The following is a 23,600-nucleotide window of genomic DNA, read 5'->3' as shown; positions in this document are numbered from 1 at the left end:
TTTACCAAGGTAATTTTTTCCTTTTTGTTTGAGCGCAGGAATTAAAAGTGATTCATAAAACAGATACACTCACAATCAACATGTAAATTAGAACCACATTAAGATGATCATTGTTTTATGTTGTTTCCCTAAAACGGTTCTCATTTGCCCTGTATTGTCAACTCTGTAAGAACACTGTGAGAGTGTGGTGAGCTCTGGCTCAGGGAAGATTGAGAACTCCCTACAAACAGTTCATTTTATGAACAAACTTCAGGGCACAGTTATTGCATTTATTTTTTTTGTGCACTTTTTTGGGTTGTTTTTTGTGGTTTTTTTCCCTCCAAAGTAATTATGATCATACTGATTCTGACATATACGCTGGATCAGTCCGGGAGCATAGCCCTTATGTCTGCTGTGTGAGGTCTCCTTTTGTAACATAAACCTGAGCACATTGTCTCCTGATGACAAACTTTTGGTGCTTCTGATGAGTCAGGACTCTTGGTTGCCACTGGCAGAAACTAATGGGAAGGTGGAGGAACCCCAAGAACCAAGGAACAGGGGCATATTTGCATGTTTGAAGAATCCCTCTGACAGCAGCACTGTGATAAGAAGGAAAGGGAGCGACTCTAGAAAGAGACTGAGGAGTCCAACTGGACCTCAGGGTCCAGTCTGTAGAAACCCCTCTGCCCTGACCTCACAGATTCAAGCTCCTTACTCACCAGGCCAGTCTCAGGTTTAAGGGAAGCCACATGAAAATTGAAGTTTGGCCAATAAGATGGGTTTGTCCTCGTCCTCCAGCACACCTCTGCACACTTGTCCTAGAAAATTTTTAGGCACCACAGCCTGGAAAGTAGTCTCCTGCACGTGGTGCCCGTGTTGGGTGGCAGAGGTTGGGCACAGGCCATGCGAATGTTCATCAGCTGCTTGCTTCTCTCTTCCCTTCTATACCTCACCTATCTGGCATGAGAAGGAAAGCAAGTGTCCTTATGAGGCCAGAGTGGCCCCACACTGTGGTTGCTTTGCTTTCCCAAACCTTGGCCTGCTTGCCCAACACACCCTCGCCTCCATGTTCACTGTCCGTGAGTTCTCTTCTCAGGTCCAGTTTCCTACAAAATACTCATCTTCCCAACAACCAAAGCAGGGAGAGGGCACTGCATTGGCCCGCTCTGCCTCTGTGACAGGGCACCTGCTCCTCAGGGAAAGCCTCCTCTCCCAGTTACATCTTCCTACCGGATGTGCCCCATTGCTGGGCAGACTTGGTGCCTGGGTGGCAGGAGAATGGGGTTCCCTGGTTGCTGATTCTTGCCCATCTGAAGCTCTCCCGGCCAGGGCTCGCTGTTCTGAAAATTCTGAACTCTGCAGAATGGCTGGGAGAGCCGGGCTTGTCTGGAACCCTGTCCAGTTTTCCTCAGGGCTTTTGGAAGTCTCTTCCGAAGGCCTCAGATATTTAGCCACAGGACTGAAATGGGGTTGGCTTTGAGGATGTGTGACTGGCCTCAAAGTATGAGCCCCTCTTCATTGTTTCATTTGGTGCCACAAGTACCTCCCGTTACTGCAACATCTTTGAATGAACAAATTTGTCACATGAAGGACTCACATCCTCTCTCCTGGCGTAGGACTCTCCTCTCCCCTGAGCTCGTCAGTTTGCTGCACGCTCTCATTTCCTTCACATGGAAATGAGCCGACCCTCTTGCTGTCCCAGCTCCCTGCCCTGGAGTCCCGGCCAGGCATGGGAAGAGGGGTGTCCTGAGCCCAGCTGCACTGGCCTCCCTCTCTCCTCGTCCTGGTCGACATCCTTACTTTTTTTGGTTTTTAAGCAACTCACAGTCTAAGATAAAGGCCCTAAAGACAGCTTTCTCTGTTTCTCCCTTTCTAGGTGTTTGCATAGGAATCAGAGGAGTTAATCTTGTGAGTAAACTCTCCACATCTGTGCGGGTTTCCTTCCTTCCTCCTCTCTCACAGGACTGCCCCCAGGTCACCAGAGCCTCTGCATAGACGCACTCCTCTCTGCCTTTTCTGAAAAACAGTCTGGCACCAGTGGTAGCAGTTGTGGTTAGCCAGTAGCACAGATGCATATGGCGTAGGAGGCTAAGGTTCTTGGCACCTTCCAGAACCACCCCCCACCTCCAAGTCTGAACCTCACCACACAACTTCAAGTATGCAGGAAGTCTTCCTTTTTTATTCCCTGTGACTGATTCAGAGTCCAACCTCCATTCTGCTAACATACAGGGAAATTTCATTTCATCTCTCTCCCTTTCCCTCACGGGGTATGTCCTCGAACCCAGAGATTTTCATGGCACCTGCCAGGTGAGGGTCTGGCTTGGCCCTTCTGTGTGTCCCAGCACTGGGCTCTGCAGCTCTCTGCCTAAGGACCGTGAGTGGAGGCTGAAAACCTCACCCTGGGTGTGGGTCTCCCGGAGCACGGCCCACACCCTGTCCTCCCCAAGGGCTCTGCCCACTGTCCTGGGAGAGAGAGCTGTGAAAGGGCCGGAGAGGTGCTTTCTCTCCCCTTCGTGGGCACCCTCTCTTTCTTCCATCTCGGGGATCGGACAGAATCTCCTCATGGGGTTTAGAGGTTAACAAGGACAGACTGTCTCTGCGGTCATCTGGGCTCAAACATAAGGAATGACAAAGCCTGCCTCCTGTTTTAAATGAGCTAGGAAGAGAAGCTGTTGGGAGGACAAATGAAGCAGGATTCCAGAGTCGTCCTGCTTTGCTGATGTGGAGGCTGTGAAGAAGGCAAAACAAGGCCCAAACAGTGGTAACTACGGAAGTTACGGAAAGAGGGGGCCAGTACGCTCGCAGAATCCGTATAGCTGAGTCAGTGAGAAAAATCTAGTGTGACTCCAGAGTTACTGACTTGGGAGAGTCTGGGGAGTGACACAGTGGAGAGATTGCCCTGTTGGTAACATGGCCGCTCCCACCACAGGCTCTGGATGCCAACTCCACTGCCTGCTGGTCACGTGCCCATGGGCAGAGTACTTCTAAGCCTCAGTTTCTCCATCAGTAAAATGGGGCTAATAGCACCTACTCATACGGTTGTTAAGGGTGTGTTAAGTGATTAAAATAGCCACAGCCTGTGAGCATCCAGGATATATTAGCAACTGGTACCTCGTGGAGCCAGTAGCTAAAACTGGTATTGCTGGAGGGGCCCTTGCTTTAGAAGAGGCGACCTTCAGGGCTGTGAGATATCCAGGCAGAGATTCGTCTGGAATTTGCAAGAAAGTTCAGGATTGAAGATGGAGATTGGGAGGGCCTCTGATTTCAGGGAGGAGTTGAAAGCCTGAGTCATGAGTGGGGTCCCCAGCGATCGTGTGTGAGGGTAGACAGCCAGCGGTCAGGCCAGCTCATGTATTCAGGTTTTGAGGGACCCTTTGCAGCTCACTCCTCCGTGACATCTTTAAACTGACTTTGTTGTTTTGAGATAAATGTGAATATCCCATTTAAGGTCTCTACTTCAGGGGAATAATCTCGTTGTTTACTCAGCAAAGTAAGAGTGGGTTGTCTTTTATCTCCTGTATCTAGTGGGCTCCTTTCCGTCTGGAATTACAGTCTTCAGAAAATAGAATAAAATTAAAAAACTCATTTGAAAAGCTTTTCAAACACAAACCTTACCCATCTTCAAGCTAGAGGAGGAAGAAATTCCAGCGTGTGGGGCTTGCCCAACTCTTTTCCACTCAGATCATTAGAAATAAAAAAGTCAGTTTGAAGAATTGACTTAAGAAAACTCAGGAGTAGTGAATGAGTTGAAGCTGGAGGGAAATTCCTTTGTTTAATTTGGGTTTCAGTGCATGCCCAGCAGGCAGCTGAGCCAGTACCTTCACAGAGAAAAGGACATATTCTTAAATGTGGCTCTCAGAAGCAGTTGCCTTGAAAGACGGACTGTGCCCGAAAAGATGCATTCTAGAAACCATATGCTCTAGATTTAGGAGATTTCGCTGTTTGTCATCAGTGACTGAGCAGACGCAAACAGATCATACCCCCGAAAATTTTCCCTCTTAAACAATTAACTCTAATCTGTTTACTGTGTGCCAATCCTCATTCCTAGAAAAATGTGACTTTTCTTGCTACTCTGGAGCTCAGAAATACATGTATTTAGGAGTGTTTAATGTTATAGGGTCATTTTTCCCATATACATATCCATATATGTATATGGATATATACATATATGGACATATATGGATATCTATATGGGAAAAATGACCCTATAACACCTATATATGTATATAGCAAAGATTATACACACACACACACACACACACACATATATATGTACGTATTTGTATATGTTTACATTTGAAAGATTAAAACCTTTTCTTCTGATTTTGAAATCTGAATTCTGACCTGAAATGCAGTGTGCAAAGAGCGTCCTGTCAAACTTAGATGTGTTCTTTTCCCCCTCTCTTCTCTGCTTGGCTACACTGTTGCACCGTGCACGAGGTTTTCCCCAGGGCCACGCACGCTTGCAGGTTCTCTGTTGCATTGTTAACTCTGTGAGCGTTACTGGTCTGAGATGGCAGGTGGGAGAGGCGGAGGAACTTGGCCTCCTCCCTGCCAGAGTTCTCCTCTTTCACTGGTGCTGCTTACATTGAACAGCTTAAGAATAAGCTCCTGTGTGAGCCCTTGGAGGCCAAGGAGTATTGTTGGGTTCAGAAAGGAATTGCTTTCTTTTTGTGATAATTTGAATATTTTGACAATGAAGCTAAGCCACTCCACTGCCTGGTTTGCGTACGTCATGCCATGCGCACCCTTTCTCGTGAAGCAGGAGAGAGCTCCCGCCTCTCTGAATTCATAAATTGGTATTGTCCGTTGGTGAGATGTGTAGGAGCAAAGAAAGAATCATCCAGAAGGATTTTACTCTCTTGGTTCAATGTTTTTTAAAGTGCTTTAAAACAACAACAACAACAACTAATACAGGCCTGTGGAGGCTACCCAATCTAAAGCACCATGATAGATGTTGGGTATTTGGAGAAGAGGGCTGGGCCATGAGACGATTTGTGAAGTGTTTATACATGCAAAACAAACTCTGGTTGCTTCAGAGATCCTACTTACCTCCAGTTTTAACCCTCCAGGCTTTCTCCTGAATTGCGATGGGTTATTTAAAAAATTTAGTTGTCTAAAATGATCTTAATTTTTCCATTTTTTTTTTAAGATTTTATTTATTTATTTGACAGAAATCACAAGTAGGCAGAGAGAGAGGAGGAAGCAGGCTCCCCGCTGAGCAGAGAGCCCGACCCAGGGCTCGATCCCAGGACTCTGGGATCATGACCTGAGCCGAAGGCAAGGCTTTAAGCCACTGAGCCACCCAGGCGCCCCTAATTTTCCATTTTTAACTTAAAACTTAAAAGGATGTTCTTCTACAAAATAAATGGGCAGAGCCTTTTTTTGATCAAACTAAGAGAAGGAAACAGGCAACCAAGTGAATAAATCACTTAGGATTGGCTTTGTTTCATAATAGATTTATCTTTGTGCTGGTTAAGAAAATCCTAACAATCTGGGACGCCTGGGTGGCTCAGTTGGTTAAGCGGCTGCCTTCGGCTCAGGTCATGATCCCAGCGTCCTGGGATCAAGTCCCACATCGGGCTCCTTTCTCCAAAGGGAGCCTGCTTCTCCCTCTGCCACTATGTCTGCCTGTGCGCGCTCTCTCTCTCTGACAAATAAATAAATAATATCTTTAAAAAAAAAGAAAATCCTAACAATCTTTCCCCTCTGAGGACTGATAGGTTGGCATAGTTCTAAACGGGAAGAAGCCAAGTTTTATAACGAGCTGGTGAGCAGAGATACTGGTTTCTGCGTGCTCACCAGGGATCAGTGGTGCAAAGCCAGATGCGGGCTGGGCTCTGGAAGGCCTGGTGAAAACCTCGACTCCCAGGGCCAGAGTGATATGCTGCCAGGCTGTGCTGTTTGCACTGTGGCCTAGGAGCCTGTATTCTTTAAAAGATTTCTCTGGCAATTCTAGTGCAGACCCAGCTTTGGTGACCACTGGACTGTGGGTTCAGTTTAGAGGCCTCAGCCTTTTCCCCCTGCACATCTGGTGAATCTATATGTTTCTTTGAAGCTCTTTTTGAAAATGAATGCCTGCTGGTTCTTGCTGCCTTTTTTCAATTGAGAATTTGTTTCAGGTTCTGTCATTGCATAGATTTGCATACTGTTTATGGTATTCTAATATTGTTCATTTAAAAAAAATCATTTCCTCTGTGTGCTATTTTGAATATTTTCTATAAACAATTTCATGGTGTTTGGCCCTCCTCCCCAACTTGGCAGAAAGCAGGGGAAAGCTTCAGGGTTTTTCTAATCCAGTTGCAAGTAGGAAAAGAGATGTAATAGAAATTCTTAAAGATCTTCCTGGGCAAGATGACGTCGGATTGAAAATCCTTTAAGTTACTGAATTATGAACTTTATCATACCTTTTAAATATATCAGATCTGAATGTTTAAGACTTTTGCCATATGGTAGATCAGAGACATTTAAAAATTAATGGTGGTGTGGCTATTGAGGTATCCTACTACAGGATCGTAAAGTTTAAAACTGATCTGTCGTCCATGAAAATGCCTGGAAGGGTGGTCAGAAATCTCTAGACATGATCGGGTGTGTGTATGTGCTCCCGAAGGGAAGCTCAGGCTGCAGCCTGGTGGGGGGAACGCTGCCCCAGCTTCGTTCACTGAAGGCGTGCAAGATCTCTTCCTACAGGTTTGACTCCTCAGACAAGCTCCTGAGAGGACTCCACGACCACCCGGAAGCTGGTGTTTCCTGTCACCCAGCAGGTATGTAAACGGTGGTAGCGTCTTCAGATTATTGCCGTCCGGGCGCGTGTATGACCAGTCACTTGGAAGCACAAGGGACAGTCAGGTTGTGCAGGAGGTTCCAGGGCCTTCCCAGAGGTTCTAGTAGAGAAGAAATACACTTCCCCCTCATACTGCCAACTATCTTCGAACAGCATTCTTCTAACTTTTCTTTTTTCAAAACTTAAGTATGCTCTTCAACCCAGGGTATCAGAGGCTCCCACTGGCAACCTTTCTGTTGTCTGCTGGCCATCACACACAGCCAGAGGTGACAGGTCACTCTGCGGACTTCTCTGCAGGCTCCCTGTCGGTTCAAATGTTTTCAAGCTGCCCTGGCCCACCTGGTGTGCCTGAGCTGCATAGAGGGTGTCTTCCTCTCTTTGGCACGTGTTGGCTGCCCAGCCTGAGGAAGACGCTGGCCAGGGGCCGGTCGTACCAGGGGATCCAGCCACAGAATCTGAGGCTGTCTTTGGAAATACTGTAGCCAGAGCTGAAGCCTGGGGCTCGTGCAGACGGTGTACCTAGGAAGGATGGCAGGGTACGGGTGGGAAGAGCGCACAGGTCAGATCACCCAGGTTTGGCCTCTGGTCATCGTCGTCATCACCAGTGACGCTGACACTAGCGGCGCCCTCACTGTGTGCCACCGTGCTTTGCACAGAACAGCACCTGCTGCGTCTTCTCTGTCTGTTCCGATGGGCAGGGAGCATCTGTGTCTACACCTCAGTCTTCTCGTCTGTCGGATGGGGATGAAGATGCCTCTCTCTCTGACGGGGCCTCAGAGGGCTTAATGAGACTGTCATTGTGCTAAATAGCCTTTGAATGCCCTCTGAAATACAATCGGACTAAAAAACATTTTGATGTTTTGGCCAAGACATTGAAATTCATCCCAACATGGCCAGTCCCTCTAGTAGGAATGGAGAAAGGCAGAGCAACTCCCATGAAGCAGGGGAGGGGGAGTCTCGCCCTTGTGTCTTCTGTTTCCTGTGTGATGGACGTTGGAAGGCTAAGCGTGGTAACTGGGAAGAGACTGGACTGTGTCAACGCTGTGGGGCTGGTGAGTCCGTGGCTGGGAGCAGGCAGGGGTGGCTGCCACACCAGGTAGCGTCGGTCTCGGGAGCTGAACCGGACAAGCCCAGGCAGTACAGCCAGTCCGGTGGCTAGGCTAGCCCGCAAGGAGGAGCTACTTGGGACATCGCTATAGGCTACTGGGAAGGAGCAGCAGGCATGTGGCGGGGGAAATGGGGCCCATTGTAAGCAAGGTGCCTGGCCGCCAGAGCGCTGGGAGCGCAGACCCGCACAGTGAGGCCCCCGGGCTGGGCTGCGGGCCGGACCACACATGTGGCTCGCCAGCACAGCTACTTAGAGAGCTCACATTCCTCGCCATTGAGCGGGGTGTGATTGTAATGGTTTGTTAAACAAACAAAGGACCTAAAGCTGTGAATGGGGGAAGAGAAAAGACTGAAGGTGAAAAGGAGATGCGGCCCTGCTTGCCAGTGTTCCTCGCTTCTGAAGCTTTCGCCTCCATTTCCCCCGGCATTCCTTTCTGCCTTTCAGCGAAGCCCGTGCAGGACCGGGGACAAGTTGCCTTGTCTTTCCAGTGCCTTTGCTTTTTACAATGGAAACTGATGAAATGTGTAACATCTTAAAAAACATTTACAACTGGAGTCACTTTGAAGGACCAGTGACACGTATTTTTATATTTCAACTGAAGTATTCCTGGGTGAACCATTTGCTCTGCGTCATTTGGATCTATGGGACGTGGCATGGAAAGGCAAAGACAACATTCTTGCTCTGACACCGTGCGGTCATTTGTCTGATAAATAGGACGTGTGCCCTCCGAGGTGGTCAGCCGTGCTTCCGGAAGAAGGGCAGTGAACGCCGGCACAGGCACAGCCATTTTACCTTTTTCTGTTAAGTATGTACACAGTTCATAGGACAGTGACTTCTGGGTGCTTGTTTGCTGAAAAAGCTTAGGGAAAGAAAGAGTCGAAGCTGTCCTTTACCAATTGCCGGTTATATTTGTGGCCATTTGGGTCATCAGATTTTGGATCTCAGGCTCATTGCGTGTAAAAAACAATCATGGAGAATTTTAGAGTAGCTCCTTTCAATCTGCAGTTCCCTCTGGGTCCGGGAGTGGTCCCTGGGGGAGAGGGTAAGTGCGTGCTGTGCATGCTTGTGACTTTTGTCCTGTGTGAAAGACTCTGTTGATGGAAGCATCCTGGCTGTCACTGGCCCCTGCACCCTCTGGGACAGCCCTGCCTCCTCTCCAGGCCCATCTCCTGCTCCTCCCCTGAGCCTCACAGCTGCCTTCAAGCAGCCTTTGCCCATGGGACACCGCAGGCTGCCCTGTGCTGCTCTGTCCCTCGCTCTGCCTGAAGTGCCCCTCAGCCACCCGCTACGTGCCGCACCTCGGTGGCCGGTGTCAGGTTTTTCGAAAGGAAGAACAGAAGTCCTCTCTCATTCCGCCACTCAGAGATCCTTTGCTGACGTAGTGTTATCTATCTGCAGGCCTTTTTCTCTGTGTTTAGAGACACTGTTGTTTCAGAACCAAACAGTCCATTAGGGTCTTCAGCATCTTTTCCAAACCTCCTGTAGCTTTTATGTTTCCCTCGAGAGATTCTTAACTCATGAATCCGGCTTCCCATCCTTAGGGTGACTGGTATGCTTTTCTTCTTTTTTTTTTCTCAGTATGAACCTTTACCCTCACACACTTCCTGGGAAGGAAGCGGGCTTTTCTTTTCCCTAGAATGGTAACTGTATTAGGACAATAGGCCCTGCCACTAATTAGGTAAGTTTTGGTTCCTCCATGCCCTCCCTACTCTTGGAGACCCGGGAACAGAGATCACGGGCTGTGAGCTATGGAAGCAGAGCCTAGAAGGGCTTAAAGGCCAGCCATAGAGGGTTTGTTGGGAGGGAGGAGGGGGATCTAGTTTCAGCTGTCACAAAAGGATAGCTTCCATCACTGACTTTATGACTGGAAAATCATCTCCTTGTACTAGAGGCTCTCATGTGGGTTTCAGGACTGCTGTCCACGCCTCTCACCCACCATGATACCACCATGATATGGAGGCCATGAATGGTCTCCATGAGACCAGGTCTGCTCCGTCTCAGCTTGACATCCAGCCCTGGAATTCACCCTTGCCTCTCTGGATGCACATGCCTGTTTTGCTTGTTTGTGGACATTTGATATTTCTTCCGGAATGTCCTTAAAACGATCAAGTACATGGCGTGGAGAGGAAGGGAGCAGTAGTTTTCAGCATCGTGCAGAGGGACCCGTTCTAGGGCAGTGTTTTGGCCCTAGCTGGGGAGGCCTGAGCTGGGCGAGCCCCCTGCTTCCACTCTGGGGGGGTATGGGGGGCTGCTTACACACCTGCTTCAGGGAGGAGCCCCTGCCGGGATAGAGCCTGGCTTCCCGCCCCGGCAGCAGTCCTTTCCCCTGGGTAGGGTGGCTTCTCTTGGTCTTCTGTGGCTTTCTGAGGCTCATGTTCCTGGGTTTCTGCCTTTTCTGCTAATTCTTAGGGCTTCCTCTGGTTTCAGTTGAGACAGAAGTCTGGGGCGCGCTCTCCTTATTTCTACCTGTTCTCCTCCTACCTTCCCCACCCCATTCCATGTAGACTCAGAGTGGTTTGCCTGAACTATTAAATAGGTCAGATAGATCTTCAGTCTGCTAAACACACTGTAACAAAGGAAGGTTCCCACCTGTAGAAAAGCCTACTTTCTCCTACTAGACTGGGCAGCCGAACAGGGGTTTTGAGCTGTTGGGGTCCTGTTTTATACAGTAACCATCTAGAAATTATTTTGAAACCTCACATTTTTTAATGCAGATTCTCATTTTGCTTATTTTTGTTGCCATAGACTTGTCACCACATTCTCTTACCCAAGAAAAGTGGAGGAATTTAGCAGCAGAAAACTTCTTCTGCTTTTGGAACCTCTAAGAATTACTTGTCCCCACAAGCCTGCTTCCGCCCTGTTCCACAATGTAGAATAGATGTCCTGAGGGAAAATCGATTTAGCTACAGCCTGCCATAAAGAAAACAAATTCCTCCTCACCCCCAGGACAACCACTTTACCAAAGGATGCTGGAAAGGACAAACATTGGTGATCAAAGTTGAGCATGTGGGCTTAATGCAGGATCTGAGGCCACCCAGGTAGAGCTCCAAGTAACGTACAGAGTCATTTACAGAAGCCAGATTCAGAACGGTATCCATGTCCCTGTAGCCAAAGGGTGTCATTCTTTGTGTTTGGTCTAGAAAAGAGCCTCAGCTTCTCCTTTATGGCGTAGGTGTCCTCACTGGCCTCCGTGCCCATTAGGCACCATTAGATTGAAGAGGTCTGGAACCAGAGCTCGCCTGGGCAGAGCGCACAGACTGAAATCCAAGCAACACAGAGAGCATTAGCTCAGCCCTGCACGAGGATAACAGGCCTAAAATGGAGCTCCTTGTGCGCATGTTCGGCTGGACTTCTCTTCCAGGACTCCTCCTTCCTTTCCTCCTCTGCCACCACAGATACCTCTTTCCTGTGACCTAACCTAAGTCCTCATCTAACTAGACTGTTTATGAAGTGTCCTTTCAGCCTGCCTGCTTTTCTTTCAAGGTCGCTGTTACCCCTTCAGAGACGTGGCAGATGGTCTCACTGCCTCTGGTCTCACCACTCTCTAATAAATCGTCTTCCACATCTCTGCTATAGTTATGGTCACTAAGTCTGACCTGATGACAAGTCCAGTGCTTATCATGGATTTGTGTTGCCCAGCGCCTTGGTATCAGTCCTGGGTTGTCCTTGCTTCTTCTGGTTTGGCTCCTCTCTGTTTTCTTCATAGATTCCTATGCTTATGCCCTTCCCGGTGTTTCTTCCCGTTCCTGTGGAGACAGTGTTTTGTTGGCCTTCTCTACTTCCTTCTACCTCTTCTCCTTCCACCTCCTTCACTCCACACTAACTCATAAACTCATACTGGCTAGCCTTGACTAAATAGTTCAGTCAACTACTAAAGGATTACAACAACAAAACCCACCTTACCCTAGTGGAATGAAGCAGTATTATATCCCTGAACCTTCATGATTTGGCCTTTGCCTCCTTTTCTGGCCTCTTTGTCCACGGTGCCCCATATCTGCAGCATAATCCAGTCATACTGAACTACTTATTTTCAAGTATCCTATGCTGATTCATTCCCTCAGCCTGAAATAGACCACCTCCCCACTTAAGCACCTGGTAAACTTGGAGGCTTAGCTTTAACGTTGGCTTCTCCACGAACCGTCTCAGTCTCTCAAGCAAGAGATGACCACGCCTTAGACAGCTGTATCCTTTATCCACCTTGCATTCTGATAATTTCTTTCACTTTTTATCAGGCATAAATCTTTGTAGAGTGATTTAATTATATCGTATCTTTTAATCCCTAAAGAAGAGCATCTTTGAATGTCTGTCCATGATTCCAGTCTTGTATATCGTCTCTCTTACTTTCATGAGGCATTACTTGGTCTTGCCTGACTTTCTAATATTTTGGCAATGGGGTTGGCTTAAAAACTGAATTTCATCCCAGTTTGTTTTTGTGGGAGGGTGGACGGGTGTTAAAAAATTAAACAGGACATGTCAGATGTGGTATGTGACAAAAGGGGGGGGGGAAGCAATCCCATGGAGTAGAAAATTATAGGGAAATCGTTTTAATGATGGACCAAGAAATCTCACTTGAATAAAATTGTGCATATTTTCACCTGTGTATTAGTTATCTTTCCCTTTCTGTGAAACTCCTTTTTAATTTTTATTCTTGCCTGAAGTTTTAAAGTTTTATTTTAAACATTAAGACTAAATCTGTCTAGAATTTTATATGTGGTACATGATGGGAACCCAGCTCCCTTATTTTCCACATGGATAACCGATTATTAAGTGGTCTATTCCCACCCCAGTGATTGCTGTCCAAGCCCTGTCATATGTTTCCATACAAGGGTGGGTCTGTTTCTTGGCTATTCATTCTACTCCATTGGTCCACTTGTCTAATCCTGTGCCTCAGTATGTCATACCGCCTTAATTATGATGAGCTTTAAAAACAAAAACAATAACAACAAAACAACCTTATCCACTATCTCTTAAGTTCTTCTTCTTTGGGAGATACCATGGTCTGTTGGTATAATGAGGAGTATGATCCAGTAGGACTAGGAAGTTCTTGGCCATTCTTGGACTTTTCCTTTTCCATATAAAATTTGGAATGATCAGGGTTCTAACAAAGAACCCTGTTGAATTTTTATTAGCAATTCATTGAATTAATATGTAAATATGGAAAGAACTGACAGTGTTACAGTAATTCTGTCTGTATTTCCGTATTCATGATCATGGTATATTTTTCCATTTACTTAGGTCTCCTATAATGTCTTTCAGTATAGTTTTGAAATTGCTCCATAAATATATGGTACCTTTGTGGTTAGATTTGTTCCTAGATATCTTTGTTTTATGGCAAATGTATATGGTATTTTAAATTATATTTCTGTTTGCAGGCATTTAGAAATACAGTTGATTTTGTATTTTGATTTTTGTAACTAAATATCTTGCCAAGCTGTTAGCCTGTGTGTGGATTCTTTGGAGTTTTCTGTGTAGACAGTCATTATAAATAATGAAAGATCTCTTGCATTCCAATTTTATATCTTTCATCTCTTTATAACTTTATTGTAGGTCCATTCTAGTACAAAATGTTTAACAAGGTGTAGTGTTTAATAGGTAACTTTATCATATAACGAAGATAGCTGTTTGAGTAATTTAAAAATTGATCTCCTCTTTTATATTATTTTGTCTAAATGTGCATTTTTGACAATTGAACCTATGAATGAATTTGTTGTTAGTCTCTGGGTTATATTAGCTGGTTTATAAAAGGTTCTTCGTGGTATTAATCTCTAGTGAGCATTAAGAGGAGCAAATACGTAAAAATAGCAGATACCCTCAAAAGAAGCCACATTGGCAAACATAAAGGTGCCTAAGAATCATCAGATGAGTTTCTGCAAATTCTTAGACGCTCCCCCAGCAAATTTCACTCAAATCCCTTCCCCTGCTCCTGGGTCTTGTCCTTGCTATTGCCTTTTCTGTTGTTTTCTTAAAAATATCTCTGTGTGTGTTTTATAGTCCTTTTAGGGATCTCTCTCTCTCATATTTATAGTTGTTTTTGAAGTTCTCTTTTCTCCATAGATGCTTTCTTTTGACTTCTGGTGATCCTCAGCTGTCTGCTGACTTATGAGTGGAGCCATTAAAAAGCTGATGGAAGCTTTGTATACTTAAATAGGGCTTGGTTGTGGGTTAATGCAGGTACACCTGGGGACTGCCATTTGTCCTTGTAATTAGCTCTTTTCTCTTGGGCTGGTCAGCTTTCCCAGAGAAGTCTCCTGGAGGGGATGGGCCTGTTGCCTGGGTTCTGATAGCCAGAGAGGGTCGGTATACAACCTTCCACGGAAGTCCCTCTGTTTCAGCAGGGTGCGCTGCCCTTAGACGCTCCACTAGGAGGGGGTCAGAGGGCTGAATGCTTCACCAGCAGACCTTTCGACTTTCTCGGTTCTTATACCCACTCTCCCCTCCCCTCCAGAGTTACCTAGTGCCCACATTTCTGAGTCTCTTGATGGGTTCCACAGGGTAAATCAGGTCGCCCCGTAGCTTTTCATTACTGGCTTAAATTTGAATTTTCTGAGGTCTGAGAAGCCAGTTACTGCGTGTTTCCCTGCTTTCCGGCTCCCAACATTTTATTGCCATTTTCTCCTCTTTGGGTGTGTTTTAGAAAAATCTCATTAGTACTGTTTTAGTAGCATGTCAGAAGAGACTGGAGCCACACACTTTTATTCAATTTGCCATCTTTAACTAGATTGTACCCAACTATCTGTAAATAGAAGGTTCACACCCTGTCCTCATTGACATTTTCTGTCTAGTGCCTAGATTTGATGTTCTAAAGCTGTGGTGTAATCAACCAGAGAGCTTTCTCATTACTTTGGTCTCTGAATATTAGATACATAAGTCACTTTGGCTTTTTTGTTTATTTCAGGCCTTGTTTCCAAGAAAATAAGAGCTGAGTCACTGAGTTAACAAAGTTAAGTCTCTCAAGGTAACATTTTAAAAGTCAGCGGGCACCAAACCTGATTTGAACAGGTGGTGGGTGGCGCTCCCCCCCCCCCACCAAGGGCCGAACTCAGGGGCAATCAGTGCTTCCCACCGCGGAAAACCAGGGTCTCAGACCTCTTAAGGCGGAGCTGTCTAAAAGGCTGTTGAATAAGTAGTTCTGGAGGGAACACGGAAGAACTTTCTGTGGAGGTAGATTTTCACCAAACCAATTTTGCTTTTTCTTATTTAGCCGTGCTTTTAGTGAGCTACTTTTATCTCCATCACAACCTCCTTAGCCCCAGCCCCCCTGGGTTTCAGCTGGACTTCTAATCACTTCCTCCTAGGTTCACCATCTTCCCAAGCAGACAGGGAGCTCCTTTCCTCCGCCTGGGAGTGGCAGGGAGAAGGAAGAGTTGCCAGGTGGGCAGGGGTGGCAGGACACTCTAGGAAGGGGCATTGTGTGGAAAACACAGAGATGTGACAGAACATGGCACATTAAGAAAATAACAAGTGGGGGTGCCTGGGTGGCTCAGTGGGTTAAAGCCTCTGCCTTCGGCTCAGATCATGGTCCCAGGGTCCTGGGATCGAGCCCCACATCAGGCTCTCTGCTTGGCGGGGAGCCTACTTCCTCCTCTCTCTCCTCCCGCCTCTTTACTTACTTGTGATCTCTCTCTCTGTCAAATAAATAAATAAAATCTTAAAAAAAAAAAAAAAAAAGAAAAGAAAAGAAAATGCAAGTGGGTTGACCTGCAGCCTTGGTTGCCATTGGGCCTTTATAGGAAAGAGGTGTGTAGACATAACAGGGTGTCCCACCTTGTGGATCCAGCTTAAGAGTTCATCCCGGGTGCTGTCAGCTCAGGTGTTAGTGGATTTCAGTGATGGCGTCTTAGTACTTTATTGAGGATAAATACACACATGCAGACATTTTTCAGATATAAGATTTTTCGAGGTGCTGACAAATGACCCCCTATGATTTAGAGATTTAGAGGGTAGTTTACTCTCTAGGCAGAAGGTAGGCCTGTCTTACATGATAGTTGTCATCTGTAGCCATATTTTTAAATCTATTTTTTACATTTTTAAATTTTTTATGTAATCTCTGTGCCTACCCTGGGACTCCTACTCATGACCCCGTGATCAGCAGTCACATGCTCTACCGACATGAGCCAGCCAGGCGCCGCTGCTCCCCTCCTTCTCCCGTGTAGTCATATTTGAAATGAAATTTGTACAAGTTGTTTACTGCTTGAATTTCAGAAGAACATTATTATAGAAACTTTTTTGTTTTTTCTTTTACTCTAATCTGATAAAATGCAATGATTGTGACACAAAATATATGGCCTATGGATTAGGAAATATCAATGACTTTGCGAACACACAGAGTTGATGGCTCCTAGAGGGTTGTTTTGTTTTTTTTTTCCCTGTTTTCATCTAAGTCAGTGGCCTTTAACCTGTTTAAATCTTGGACTCCTTAGAAAATCTGAAGCAAGCTTTGGTCCAAGAACTCCAATATTCATGCCTCCTAATGTTGCACAGAATTTCAGAGAATTCACAGCCACTTATGAACCCCCTGCTCTAAGTTAAGAGTGAAAACCTAGCCACAGCCATCTGGTAAGGTACTTATCAAGGCCTCACATCTGTCATCCTCAACCAAGTTAGTCCTGCCCTGGGAGCACCTGTTTTGCTGATTAGACATACACTGAGTCCCAAATCATCTGCCACACTCACTCTGATGCAATACGTACCAAATTTTTCAATGCATATGTGTAATAAGAAACAACTACCTCGAGGTTCTGAGAAACATCATCTTTACCTTGCTGATGTTTCTGGGTAGTTTTGTTGATGTTGGAAACTTGCTACCAATGTCCTCCAAAGAACTGATACTAAGAGAAGCACCCTCTCTAGGGGGCTCCTAGAGCCAAATGAGCAATGAACTTACCCCACCCTGCTCCATGATTGACTGTTTCATATTTCGTGAGTATAAGAAGTAAACAGAAACTTGATAGAGGCCCTTTTAAAACTGGCTTTTAACATATGTATAGAAAAACAATCCCAAATTACGGGAGTATGAGACACAGGGAAATGTTTGGAGCAGAACCTTCTTATCTACAAGAAATGGTGATGAATGGAGTCAAAAAAATCTTCGAGTATCAATGTTGGAAGATTAAAAATGGAAATTCAGTTTCCTATCAGAAATGGGTCTTGCATTGTGTCACTGGGCACAATGGAAATAGAAGCCAGAAGTCATAGTTTATTTTGAGAATGCCGTAGAACATTTGTCGTTCCCCATTAGCTGATTGTGTTACGCAGCACTGGGGACATCCTAGAACTACACTTGTGCTCTGACCTCTACCATCATATACCACCCGCTCTCAGGGCACACAGCCTTTCCTAGCTGTTGCCATATATATATGTTCTTATTCCAATCTGATCCTCACTCATCCCCAAAATAATCAGTATGAACAGAATGAAGCAGATGGCACAAGCCTTCTTTGGCATACTGGCAGATCTGTATCACTCACTCAGTATTTTTAGAATCAAGGGGATTGAAAATTATGTCCTGAGATGTTTTGGGGGAAGACTTACTATCTTTCCAGGGTGACAGGTGTTAAAATATTACCGTATTTAAGACTCAAATGCAATCTGTATGTCACAGAATAGACTAGTTATCATCAGGACCATCCCTTTGTCAATTCTCTGTTAGGATTGTTGGTGGTCTGCCAGATAATAGAAAGTGAATACTGAGTCTGTTTTAAGGATGTGGCCAGAAAGCGCATCAGGTTTCAACCAAAGATTGGAATCGGCGGCAGCCAGCCAGGGCTGGTCATGTACGTGGTGATGGGGGACGTTGTATTATCCACACCATTTATTTTTTTAAAAACAGCTGAGCTTTGATCCTCAGCCACAATGAATTTATAGTCTGTTGAGACAGACTATTTTTATAGGAGTTTGTGATAATATCATGAAAACAGTGTAAATATTTATATTTGAAAGTCCACATTAATGAAATAACAGTTATGGTGAATGGAACCGTAAAACCATTTGTGAATTTGAATTCATCATTAAAAAAGACTTACTGAAGAAATTAAAGAGTGTTATTTTCAGATTAATTCAATTCAGCATCTGAGGACCAACTTTGCACTTAGTGTTGGGCTAGGTGTATTTAACACACAGACCTAAAACACACACAGTTTTGGGAAAAGACATTCATGAAATAAGTAAAATATGTATAAAAATGCTTTAATGACATTTGTTCTTTGAAAGTTCCACGGGGAGCACAGGAAGGAAATGTGTGTCACGTTTAAATAAAATATGCCGTGTCTAAAAATCCCCGATTATATACCCACCATCTTTGAAGGGCCAAGCCAAGGAAAATGTAGGTAATGATGTCCATGACTGTTAGACTTTGGAGTCTAGGGAATTGGCTGGAAAGTGGATCTGGGAAAATTTTATTTAGTGGTCAAGGGCAGGCACTTTCTTCCTTTTTCTTTTCTTTTTTTTTTTTTTTTTTTGTCTAAATTGAGTAGATCTTACTTTTCCTTTGTATTCTTGGTGTGTTGGTAAGCTATGAGCCAAAGTTGGTATCTGTTGAAAAACAATACTAATTTTTACCTGTAGTGTCATGGGTCTTTTCTGCATTTGTGAGCACGTGTGTTTCTCCCACTGTGAATAACGGATGGTGGTTGTGTAGTGGGAGAGAACGTGTTTTTCTCTCGTATCCATAACTGAGTGGCTAGGACCCTGTGCCAGTTGTGCAGCTGACAGCTTCTACTTTTAATACCAGTGTTTCATAAACAACCTATATTTGTGTGGTGTGTTTTTAGATTCCCGTGTATTTCAGATCCCTGTTGTTCCAGTTGGTGGTCCCCAACAGCCACTATATGCATCAGGTGGTGTCACAAATGAGGAAAGACACTCAAGATGTAGCCAACAAATGGGCAAACTAGAATTTGAACTGGGGAATCCTTACCCGGCATTCATAGAGCAAGGGACTCGGTCTACATAAACCGTCCCATGTTTCAGGGAAACACCGGAGGGTGAATCAGTAGCACAGCTGGGTCTAAAGGCAAGCAGAACCTTGCCCTCCTCTCCCTCTCAAGCAGGAAACTGAGCTCTGCTACCTGGTACAGCAGCCACTAGCCACATGGAGCTATTTTAACACAAAGTTCAGTTTCTCAGCGTCACATTTTGAGTGTTTAGTAGCCATAAGCTATGTGACATTTCTGTCATCACAGAAAGTTCTCTTGGACATACTGGTCATCTCTCAGAAAGCAGGAGTGGGGAGAATGAATTTAGTGAGCGAAGTTGGAAGAAGTGTCTATGCAGGGGATTGATGGAAGGGAGAGAAAATCCCCCCGTCAAGCCAACTCTTCTCCTGACGGACTGGTGCTATTTTGAATTCAGCTATAATGAGAACAAAGAAAAGAGGAATTTTAAACTTCATTCCATGTGTATATTTTCATCTTTTTTGATAGACCTAGAAAGAACACAGCAATTTCAAGTGAATAAGTATTTTCAATGACGATGATAAATTCTATGGCTTTTATAGCTGGGCCAGTATTACGGCCAGACTTGGGCCCGATGAGAAGTAGGACACATCATCAGACCTGGCAGCAAAAACTCGGCCACACGGGATAGTGTTCCTAGAAGGAGTCATTTTGTCTGTGGCCACAGTTGTTGGGGAGGCCTCAGAGGAGGGCGTTGGGCATGAATGGCAATACTGTGAGGGCACAAGGAGTTGGGGAGAGGGGCTCAGTTCGAGTCGGACTTGGTGACAGAGGACCAAGGTAGGTGCGTGCTGCCGTTGGAAGGTTTGGTGCCAAGATGCTGGCTGAGAACGCCCACGTGCCCAGCTTTGGATCGGTGCTGAAAGTTCAAGTCCAAGTGCGCACATTGGCTCTGAGGGTTCCAGGCGGGTGGGGCACCTCAGGGAGGGGTCTCTCCCTTGGGCTGGCTCCTGGGGAACTCTGAGCAGACACTAAAAACATCTGAGCTAGTTGATGAGGAACACAAGAAGTTTGCTGCAGTTTTTGGCCATTAGAAAAAGAATGTCAGTTTCTCTGTGTACATGTGCTCTGAGCCGGTGTGTTTAAAGATGTTTCAACTGTTAGTACAATAAAATTGCACCTAGCTAGACTCCACTTTTCCAATCAGAAAGTAACTGTGAAAAGGTAAGTAAAATTAACTTTTAACAATACGGAGCCACTCTAAAGACTGGGCAGTCATTGAATGCCTGCGGGAAACAGGCACTTGATGACCTGCTGTGATTGGTCCCTTCACCAGGAGGGCTCTGCTTCCTTGGCAAAGCTCAGAAAAGGCTGGGCTGCATACAAAAGCTACTCCAGGGTGTTTAATGTAAACATATAGTACTCTAATTTTTTTTTTTTTTTTTTTTTTTACACACGGAAGGTTAGCATTTACTTGCCTGAGAATTACTCTCTAGAAAAGCACAGGATTCTAGGTAGCCAGGCTTTTACTGCCTCGTTCAGGACTGCCTGCCACACTGGCCTCATCTTAAGATGGTCTGCAGCTAGAAGCAAAAGGGCCCGGCCTTGGGGGACTTGTCGGGGTTGGAAGGGTGGTGAGACAGGTTGAGATTGAGGCGGCTGCAGGCCCACCTCCTGGAAGTGGCCTGGGAACAAGCAGTTGGCCCTCCAGGGCAGGGATGGGGAATGAGGGAATGTCCCCATATAGCAAAGGGGAAGAGATTAGGAGAACAGCTCACTAGAGGATGCTAACTACACCTCAGACCGCAGCCTGAGCTGCCCTTGTTTCCATGGGAATACCGGGTCTCCCCTCCGCAGGCCCCGCATCCGTGAGCTAAACTAGCTTTTTTCACATTTTGTTGGCATCCTAGAGTTGAGACCTTCAGCCTGGTAACCTTGCAAACAAATTAACTTGGATGTATACAAATTATTTCATCTCATCCCATGGAAGTTTAAACAGGTGTGATAAGCAGTGTATGTTATGCTAACAACGAGGGAAGAGGAATAGCCCATGGTTTGAATAAGCAGAGATGATTTTCGTCTGTACCAGTAAAACACTGGAACGCACAGGGGAGGTTTTTTTTTTTTTTTTTTTTCCTTTGTATTGGTCGACCGAGTCTCCCACTGACCTGAAGTCAGGATCTGAAGTAGCTAATACCGTCTGTATGGAAACAGTCTGTTGAAGGGGACACAAGCTTCGTGTGCTGTCCCAAGATGTCCCAACACTATGCTGGCTTCCCCGCCGCTCAGGACTTCCGTGCAGAAGGACCTGTGGAAGCACACGGGGAGGAGGGAGACCCGGGGGCCACACTGGAGCCTCTGAAAGGAACCTGGTGGTTCTGGGTCACTGGTGCTGAGCTGGCAGGGAAGGAGGAGCACTGGTCTCCAAAGGCTAATGCAAGAAAACTGTTCCTCTGTTCCTCTTCTCTCCGCAGATGGCCTGGTGATCTGGAGCACGTGCCCGCCTAGTGATGCAGATTACCTTTCTGCTCTTGGACCCTCACCTGCGCCTCCGACATTCTCCTCCCAGCCCGAGACTGCATATATAAGTTGGGATGTGGGAAAGCAGGAAGCAAAGCTCATGGTAACTGAGAGGCCCATATCTGGGTAGAACCAGGCCCAGGACCACGACGCGGCCTCTCCCCTGGTCTGGAGTTTTGGCTGTCGTGGCTCCGCTCATGTGCTCAGCACCATCCTTCCATTTGTGCTTAAATGGCACAGCATTTGGTCAGCGCATCTGAAAAGGAAGGTGTGAGAAGTAAAGCCCATGGCCACCTATCCCTGCCAATTATGTGGCAAGACGTTCCTCACCCTGGAGAAGTTCACTATCCACAATTATTCCCACTCCAGGGAGCGACCTTACAAGTGCTTGCAGCCAGACTGTGGCAAAGCCTTCATTTCCAGATATAAATTAATGAGGTGAGAGGCTCTAGAAAAGGTATGCACTTTTACACATACCTTGAAATGGCTTAGGTAGCCCTCTGAGCAGACACTGTGAGGGAAAGTGGATGCAGGTTGTGGATGCACGTTAGCCCTTAACGCCACTGCTTACTGTGGTTTTCTGTGACAGTTTTGCATGTAGCATCAGTTCATTCTTTCAACCAGCATTTCCTGTGGTCTTGTGATAGGCCAGGCATAAAAACAGGACAGAAAGACCCATGCTGGACAGCGAGTCATGCAAACACAATGAAAATTCGATGCAAGTTCTTTGACAAAGCTACACAGGTGTAGGGAGCTGTTCCCCAGGACTTGAGTGCTGGCAAGGCTTCTCAGACAGGTAGTCTTGGGCTGTGACCTAAAGAGTGACCAGAAGGTGGACGGAGAAGAGGTTCTGGGGAAGCCCGAAGCCTTGACCTTAAAGCACACAAGTACAGAGGGTAGTGGTGGAGGAGGGACCGGGTGAGGCTCCACTGGAGGCAAAAGGAAGTCTGTCCAAACAGGCTTATCTGCTGTCCTAAAGGGTTTATTTATTCTACTGAGTCTAAGTAGTGCAAAACAGGATTTGGACTGGTATGTTAGAAAGATGATTCATAGTAATTTGGAGAAGAGAGAGGAGGCATACAGTAGAGGCATGTGAAGTAGGATCACAGTCCAGGTCCTGACAGTGAGGCTGGAGAGGAGGGAACGTCTCGCAAGCATCAGCTTACGGAGCCTCTTCTCAACTTAGGAGCAGTCTGTCTGGCCAAACAAGTAGAATTGTTGGGTAAACAGGTGTTGAGGATATGCATTTAATTGGATTTTCAAAGGCATCCATGATACACAGAAGGATAAAAACCACTGTTTTAGCAGACCAGTCCTTAGTACATTTAGTCTGATTTCTTAAACGACAGTTAGGTGCTCACTTCCATGAGGGAAATGAATATATGAGCTATAGTTTCTGCCTGCAAAGGTTTTCATATCCTAGAAAAGACAAAACCTATGTAACATCCCTCATTTGCACACTAGTCCTGAGCAGGATCATTGAGCATGAATGTTGTGTGGTGTGTGTGAGATCCGCACGCAGAATCCCCACTACTGTGTGCTACTTTGGACACCTGGTTAAGGGAAATCTGTCGTGTGCCTTTCATCTTCATGATGTGAACTTCAGACCTGCAACTTTCAGACTACCACAGGTGAGAGTCCAAATCTGGCCAGAGAGGATTTCCCTCTGAGTGGTATTAGCATGGACCACATTATCATTAAATCTTGGAGTGCCCTTGGAGGAAGGCACCTGAAAGTTTTGAAAAGATCTAAGTTATGCTCCTGGCCCTTTAGAATACCACTGTCATAGATAATTGTAATATGATCTAGTTTTTAAAATGAGCCTATAAATACATAGGTATTTTAAAATTCAAATGGGTTCTGTACATAGGCCGATGTTTAGTTTCCACAGATATGTAAGTATGAGTGCCTACTGTGTGCACAGATTTTGCTGCAAAGCCTTCCTGTTTTGCAACAAGCTGCTTCTGTGCATGTAGGAATTCTGACCCATGTGCTGAAAGCCGTGTTTGCTGTGGTCAGCCCGTGGCGAGGATGTGACAGCAGGGAAGAAAGATTGAGACAGGGATGAGGTAGATTTGGAGAAGACAGTGGAGCTGGCAGATGATTGGAGTGACAGGAATTAGGCGGGATTACCCAGCAGAGAGCACGGAAAACGTCTTAAGCCATTTGTTTCAGAGGTGGTAGCTCTGAGGAAGGGAAACAACTTGCCCAGGGAAGGGTGTGAAGTGAGGTGGGAACGGCAAGCAGTGCGCTTTGGGCAAGAACCTCCTGCCCAGGCGCAGCGGCCAGCCTGGCGAGCCTCGGCCTGAAACCGCAG

The 23,600-nt window shown here is 45.9% G+C and overlaps 1 protein-coding gene across 7 annotated transcripts in view; it reads left to right on the top strand.

Moving 5' to 3' along the window:
- The window catches only part of PLAGL1 (PLAG1 like zinc finger 1), a 108,676-nt gene that overhangs the window by 80,043 nt on the left and 5,033 nt on the right, over positions 1–23,600 (top strand). For 4 of the 7 annotated variants that reach the window (XM_032873095.1, XM_032873093.1, XM_032873094.1 and 1 more), the window contains 2 exons: positions 6,670–6,743; positions 21,238–21,721. In XM_032873095.1, the coding sequence (XP_032728986.1) occupies positions 21,570–21,721 (152 nt within the window). In that variant the 5' untranslated portion in view covers positions 6,670–6,743; positions 21,238–21,569. Of the gene's footprint in view, positions 1–6,669; positions 6,744–21,237; positions 21,722–22,226; positions 22,915–23,600 lie in introns of those variants that run through there. The other 3 variants (XM_032873096.1, XM_032873097.1, XM_032873098.1) reach the window with 3 other exon arrangements.

This window comes from Lontra canadensis, unplaced genomic scaffold (genome assembly GCF_010015895.1).
Source record: "Lontra canadensis isolate GAN:19392208 unplaced genomic scaffold, GSC_riverotter_1.0 scaffold47, whole genome shotgun sequence".
Classification (NCBI taxonomy): Eukaryota; Metazoa; Chordata; class Mammalia; order Carnivora; family Mustelidae; genus Lontra; species Lontra canadensis.
The sequence above is the reverse complement of the archived record's forward strand: the minus strand, read 5'-3'. Positions and strand labels throughout refer to the sequence as shown.